Raw genomic sequence first — 7,019 nt, 5'->3', positions numbered from 1 at the left:
GGGCACTGCCGCTGAAAATCTCTTTCGCTTTATTCCTCTCCCATCGCCGGGATAATATAGGTAGATAAATACCCAAGAATCCTACGGCCACCAATAATAGAATTCTTATATTTTTTCTGTGAAAAAACGAAGCACCGCAAAGGAAGGAATAAAGGAAATATTCCATATCACTATGGAAATAAAGGTTTATTATATCTTTTTTTTTCAATTTTTGAATTTTGTATCGATTTATATATCTGTTTAAAAATTGGGGGGAAACAACATGCTCTCCTCGACCCTATAATAGCATATATATATAGGTGGCCGCTTTCTCTCCTCTGCGCGGACTCCTCGACGGACGCCAGCAGCAAAGGAGGAAGGAGCTGAACTGCTGCAGGTAATACATGCATATATAACCCGACCAGCAATCGTTCTGTGCTGTACTTGAGTCGAGGCCGGCGCCGCCGCCGCGGCAGCGAGGAGGAGGAGGAGCAGAGGCGGCGACCATGGCGGCGGGGAACGAGTGGATCAACGGGTACCTGGAGGCGATCCTGGACGCGGGCACGAGGCTGCGCGGGCCGTGGCAGCAGCAGGGCGGCGCGGCTTCGCTGACGGCCGCGCTGCCGAGGCTGCTGGCGGAGGCCGGCGGCCAGCAGGGCGCCGCGGCGTACAGCCCGACGCGCTACTTCGTGGAGGAGGTGGTGAGCCGCTTCGACGACCGCGACCTCCACAAGACGTGGACCAAGGTGCGTAGATACTAGAGGGAAAGAGAGACAGCGCGCGTACGCTGGCGGCGAGCCGATCGGCAGGCCGCGCCTGTCCCCGGTGATCCGTCCGTCTCGCCTCATGAGCAGCGGTGACCGATTCTCGTCGCAAGCAGGTGGTGGCGATGCGCAACAGCCAGGAGCGGAGCAACCGGCTGGTGAACCTGTGCTGGAGGATCTGGCACGTCGCGAGGAAGAAGAAGCAGGTACGGTGCTACTGCTTTCGTTCGGCGGAGGTGCAGTCTGTCTGTCCGCGCATGGCGCGCCTGCTCTGCTTTTTTTTCGGACTCGTTCAAGTTCTTCGTCTGCATGCGTGGTTTGTCCTCCGAAAAAAAATAAACAGAGATGATCTCCAGCTTCGCGCAGTTGTTATCCTGGCCCATAGGGCAGGCAGGCAGGCACCTGGCGTCTCCGATTGTCAACTGTTTTCTTTTTCGTTGTTGATTGACACGTCTCGTCTCCCCCTGTACTGAACTAGTATTTCACTTTTTGTACAATAACCACGAGCAGGTGCAACGGGAGTACGCGCGGCAGCTGGCGCAGCGGCGCCTGGAGCAGGAGCTGGGCAGCCGGGAGGCCGCCGAGGAGCTCTCCGATGGCGAGAAGGACGGCGCCCCCGACGCCGCCCAGCAGCCTGTGTCGGTGGCGGCGCCCGACGGCCGGATCGCCAGGATCGGGTCCGAGGCCCGGATCGTGTCGGACGACGAGGGCGGGGACGGCGGCAAGGACGACAGGAACCTCTACATCGTGCTCATCAGGTATTAATTAACCATGTGATCCGTTGCTGTCCGGCGGCTCCGGGGGATCACTCGCTGCTTGACACGACGCCATAATTTGGTTGCTGTTGTTGTTGCGTTGCAGCATACACGGGCTCGTCCGTGGCGAGAACATGGAGCTCGGCCGTGACGCTGACACCGGGGGGCAGGTCCGTCTCGAATTTCCCCTAGGCACCAAGAACAGAGCCGTTCCAACAAAAAAAAAGATTTTTTTTTCCAATGAAGGCTATACTACCTGTGCCGCTTTGCCATCCTTTTCTTGCGTCGTTTCATTCACGTCCAGGTGAAGTATGTGGTGGAGCTGGCCCGGGCGCTGGCGGCGACCGCCGGCGTGCACCGCGTGGACCTACTCACGCGCCAGATCTCCTGCCCGGACGTCGATTGGACCTACGGGGAGCCCGTCGAGATGATCACCCATCAGGCCGACGACGGCGACGGCAGCGGCGGCGGGGCCTACATCGTGCGCCTCCCGTGCGGGCCCCGCGACAAGTACCTCCCCAAGGAGTCCCTGTGGCCGCACATCCCCGAGTTCGTGGACCGCGCGCTGGCGCACGTCACCAACGTCGCGCGCGCGCTGGGGGACCAGCAGCAGCAGCAGCCCGACGCCGGCGCGGGCGCGGGCGCGGCCGCCCCGGTGTGGCCGTACGTGGTCCACGGCCACTACGCGGACGCGGCGGAGGCGGCGGCGCACCTGGCCAGCGCGCTCAACGTGCCCATGGTCATGACGGGCCACTCCCTGGGGCGGAACAAGCTGGAGCAGCTGCTCAAGCTGGGCCGCATGCCGCGCGCCGAGATCCAGGGCACCTACCGGATCGCGCGCCGAATCGAGGCCGAGGAGACCGGCCTCGACGCCGCCGATATGGTGGTCACCAGCACCAAGCAGGAGATCGAGGAGCAGTGGGGCCTCTACGACGGCTTCGACCTCATGGTGGAGCGCAAGCTCCGGGTGCGCCGCCGCAGGGGCCTCAGCTGCCTCGGACGCTACATGCCGCGGATGGTCGTCATCCCGCCGGGGATGGACTTCAGCTACGTCGACACGCAGGACCTCGCTGAGGGCGACGCCGACCTGCAGATGCTCATGAGTCCCGGCAAGGCCAAGAAGCCATTGCCTCCCATTTGGTCAGAGGTACGTACGTACGGGTCCTCTGTTTCTAGTGGATGGAATGGAATTCAGCATGACCTCCTCTGTTTTGTTTTGTTTGCAGGTCCTGAGGTTCTTCGTCAACCCGCACAAGCCCATGATCCTGGCGCTGTCGCGGCCGGACCCCAAGAAGAACGTCACCACGCTGCTCAAGGCCTATGGCGAGAGCCGCCACCTCCGCGAGCTTGCCAACCTTGTAAGGATAAGAATCCAGCTTGTCAATCGGTAATGATTCTCACCCAACTTCTGCTGAGCTAACAGAAAGAAGATACCATGTTGCAGACACTGATACTGGGGAACCGGCATGATATCGAGGAGATGTCCGGCGGCGCCGCCACAGTTCTGACGGCAGTGCTCAAGCTCATCGACCGGTACGACCTGTACGGCTGCGTCGCCTACCCTAAGCACCACAAGCAGACCGACGTGCCGCACATATACCGCCTTGCCGCCAAGACGAAGGTGCGCCGTCCATTCATTCTTTTTTTTTTGAAACGAGCTTTTTATGGCTCTGCTTTTAAGAAAGCAGTTAACAGTTCACAGACAGCAATTCCACTGCTGGGACACCAGCTTACAGTGTCAGAGCGAAGACAACTATAAACCTGAAACTGGGAGAGCACAGCTCCATCCCGCCCTACACGAGCACCTTTGCTAAGAAAATCGAACACCTTCTGGTCAGAACCACCAGAAAAAACAAACATGAACTGAACACTATAGAACAGAAACCAACACACATTGCACACAGCTCCCTAGGCCCAAACTCCTCTCTAACACTCATCTTCCAGACTACAAGCACCTTCAAGACGAAGAAGCAACTCCAGCAGACAACAACAAGAACCCAGATTTCCAAACTAGCTAAAACCCAAGCTCAGGACTGTGAGAGAACCACCCCACAAAATCAGATGACGCCAATTTCTGACGCTGACTCATGCTTCGGTTGATATTTCTGCAGCCACCCCTTCATGTGCTTCAGCATCTCCTCCAAGATAAATACATCCTTTGACCTCAACATCATTCCCCATTTCTGCAAGTACGCAATAGCATCCAACATAATAGTTGTCAGACCATTAGGAAAAACCTTCACAATGGCCATCTTATTTCTGTTTCTCCAAATAGCCCATGATATGCCCGACAGAATGAATAAACATAATTTTTTTATGTCGGCGGCTTGATTATCCCACGGTTATAAAACATTTCTTCAACAATTATAGGAATCCTTTCCTAGTTAAACATTAGCTTCCAACAACCCCAAATAAACATTGCTAAAGAGCAACTAAAGAAAATATGGTCTATATTCTCGTGATTCTAACATAAGACTCACTTAGTACTGCCTTTTCACCCTCTTTTTTAAAGCTCCATAGCAGATGGAAGCTTCCAAATGTTTTTATATACATTATTTTCCAAATGTTTTTATATACATTATTTTTAACTCCCCCATCTTTCCTAAAACTGTAAGGCGATCTAGAAGAAAAACCATTGGATTTATTTAAACTTCAATTTATCATATCCCTCCCACGAGAAAGAGAGTGCTCCTTCAGCTCGTTATACAACTCTTCCCACAATCCCACTCAACGAACTCCGTGTCCGAAAGAGGTCTTCAAAACTCCACATACCGGTTTTCATCCACATGACAATCCGACATCAGGCATCCTTGTCCCTACAGATGTCAAAGAACCTAGGATACTTCACTTCTAGCGGAACCCCTCCGTACCAAGTATGCTTCCAAAATAAAGTTTCATCTCCGCTCTTAACCATATTCACCGCACCCCATTTGAAAAGATGTTAACCTTATGCGGACCTTCCAAAATTGAGAGACCCCTCTAATTTTGGATAGAAAAAATATATCCTTAGGCATGTATTATTCATTCATTCGTTAATTCGAATGCGATAATTTTAGTCGTTCCAGAACGTAGACCCCAACTCGTTTTGTTTTCTTCAGTTTTCTGGTTCATTTGTTTATTACGTCACTTTGAATTGCAGGGAGTGTTCATTAATCCTGCACTTGTGGAGCCATTCGGCCTCACCCTCATAGAGGCAAGAATCTCGTGGTGTTCAGATTCAGAAAATTCGGTTTGATCTTCAATAAAATAAAATCCATTCACATCTTGTTTGTGTCGTGTGTGCGATCCGTGCAGGCCGCTGCGTATGGTCTGCCCGTGGTGGCCACCAAGAACGGCGGTCCGGTGGACATCATCAAGGCGCTGCACAACGGGCTGCTGGTGGACCCGCACGACGAGGCGGCGATAACGGAGGCGCTGCTCAGCCTGCTAGCCGACAAGGCGCGGTGGGCCGAGTGCCGGCGCAACGGCCTCCGCAACATCCACCGCTTCTCCTGGCCGCACCACTGCCGCCTCTACCTCTCCCACGTGGCCGCCAACTGCGACCACCCGGCGCCGCACCAGCTGCTCCGCGTCCCGGCCAGCCCGCGCGCCGCGCTCGCCGAGCATGGCACCGACGACTCCCTCTCGGAGTCGCTCCGCGGCCTCTCCATCTCCATCGACGCCTCGCACGACCTCAAGGCCGGGGACTCCGCCGCGGCCATCATGGACGCGCTCCGCCGGCGCCGCTCCGCCGACCGGCCGCCGAGCTCGGCCGCGAGGGCGATCGGGCACGCGCCGGGCCGGCGGCAGGGTCTCCTCGTCCTCGCCGTCGACTGCTACAACGGCGACGGCACACCGGACGCCGAGCGGATGAAGAAAGCTGTCGACCTGGCGCTGTCGGCGGCGGCAGCGGCCGGCGGCCGGCTCGGGTGCGTCCTGTCGACCGGGATGACCATAGCCGAGGCCGCGGACGCGCTCAGCGCCTGCGGCGTCGACCCGGCCGGCTTCGACGCGCTCGTCTGCAGCAGCGGCGCGGATCTCTGCTACCCGTGGAGGGAGGTCGCGGCGGACGACGAGTACGCGGGGCACGTGGCGTTCCGGTGGCCCGGGAACCACGTGCGCGCGGCCGTGCCGAGGCTCGGAAAGGCCGAGGGCGCGCAGGAGGCGGACCTCGCCTTCGACGAGGCCGCCTGCTCCGGGCCTTGCCACGCCTACGCCGCGGCGGGCGCGTCTAAGGTAACGGCCGTTTCTTGGGCATCTTGTTTCATGTCTCTCTTCTCTCTTCTCCATGGCAACGGCGGATTTACGAGCTCCGTCTTTGTGATTCTGCACTGCAGGTGAAGAAGGTGGACTCGATCCGGCAGTCGCTGCGCATGCGCGGGTTCCGGTGCAACCTCGTGTACACGCGCGCGTGCACGCGCCTCAACGTCATCCCGCTCTCGGCGTCGCGGCCGCGCGCGCTCAGGTAAGAATGGCATCTCCCGCTCATCGTCTGGTGGTCGTGGACTGTCCATTTCTGAGCATCTGGTGCTGTGTCTGTAGGTACCTGTCGATACAATGGGGCATCGACCTGTCCAAGGTGGCCGTGCTCGTGGGCGACAAGGGCGACACCGACCGCGAACGGCTGCTCCCTGGCCTGCACAGAACGCTGGTCCTGCCGGAGCTAGTTTGCCACGGCAGCGAGGAGCTGCGCCGCGACCAAGACGGGTTTCTGGCAGAGGACGTCGTCTCCATGGACTCCCCGAATATCCTCACCCTCGCCGAGTACCAGGCGGCGGTCGACATCCTCAAGGCTATTTGAGAGTCCGGGATTATGATACATGATCTGCTCCGACATTCCAGCTGTTGGTTCCACACTCTGCTGGGGTTATTTTGGACGGACAGTTAAAATTTCACAGCGAATGACTGCAAACTTTATATAAAAAAGATACATGTTTTTGTTTTCGGTTACTTTTATTTTTTTTGGAAGGGGCTTATGGTATAAGTGTACATGAATCTTTTGGTGCACATAGTATACATATTAAATTATATTTCCTCTATTTCAAAATAATAGTCGTTTTAGTTTTAGTCATTAGATTTTATGTCTATATATTCAAATAGATCATAAACCTAGACATGTGTAAAACATATATATTAAGTATGTATGAATCTATTAGTTATCTAAAATAAATTATAATTTGGAACGTAGAGAGTAATTATTTATCGTAAATCTATTATCCTTCACTATTTTGCATATTTTTATAAAAACATCCTTTATCATTACCTTCTACCATTTGCATGTTCTATGTCTAGCACCGGAAACTTCGGAAAATCATAACTATCTAATCGTAGCTCCGAATTTAGTGGTTCTCGAACCTATGATCTTGTTTAGATGCGTAGAATATTATCATACAGTATGTTCTTATGTTTGGTGTGATGTTAATTTCTACTATACCATATTTGTTTGTATTGTTGCGAGTAGACGGGCAATCAATTGAGGACCTAGGTGCTCAACAGGTGGAAAATACTGAGCAGTAGCTCGTTGAAGGCAAGTTGTGCCCTT

At 54.8% G+C, this 7,019-nt stretch overlaps 1 protein-coding gene across 1 annotated transcript; it reads left to right on the top strand.

Moving 5' to 3' along the window:
- The first annotated feature begins 299 nt into the window (after positions 1-299).
- Positions 300-6,516, top strand: LOC100501516 (probable sucrose-phosphate synthase 5). The gene is made up of 11 exons (XM_008679801.1): positions 300-725; positions 860-949; positions 1,254-1,501; positions 1,605-1,668; positions 1,803-2,645; positions 2,725-2,856; positions 2,943-3,119; positions 4,638-4,691; positions 4,793-5,713; positions 5,815-5,942; positions 6,020-6,516. Exons 1-11 carry the CDS (start codon positions 486-488, stop codon positions 6,276-6,278), a joined length of 3,156 nt encoding a protein of 1,051 aa, XP_008678023.1. The 5' UTR covers positions 300-485; the 3' UTR covers positions 6,279-6,516.
- Positions 6,517-7,019: the final 503 nt, after the last annotated feature.

Source organism: Zea mays, chromosome 4 (genome assembly GCF_902167145.1).
Source record: "Zea mays cultivar B73 chromosome 4, Zm-B73-REFERENCE-NAM-5.0, whole genome shotgun sequence".
Lineage (NCBI taxonomy): Eukaryota > Viridiplantae > Streptophyta > Magnoliopsida > Poales > Poaceae > Zea > Zea mays.
Note: the sequence above shows the minus strand (reverse complement) of the source record. Positions and strands in the feature narration are given on the sequence as shown.

What these genes read in the sequence shown, in the direction of transcription:
- LOC100501516 (XM_008679801.1), top strand. Translation starts at nt 486, where the DNA reads ATGGCGGCGGGGAACGAGTGGATCAACGGGTACCTGGAGGCGATCCTG. An exon ending in TGCCTCCCATTTGGTCAGAG is followed by an intron (nt 2,646 to 2,724) that starts GTACGTACGTAC and finishes TTTTGTTTGCAG; the next exon opens with GTCCTGAGGTTCTTCGTCAA. An exon ending in GCCTTGCCGCCAAGACGAAG is followed by an intron (nt 3,120 to 4,637) that starts GTGCGCCGTCCA and finishes TTTGAATTGCAG; the next exon opens with GGAGTGTTCATTAATCCTGC.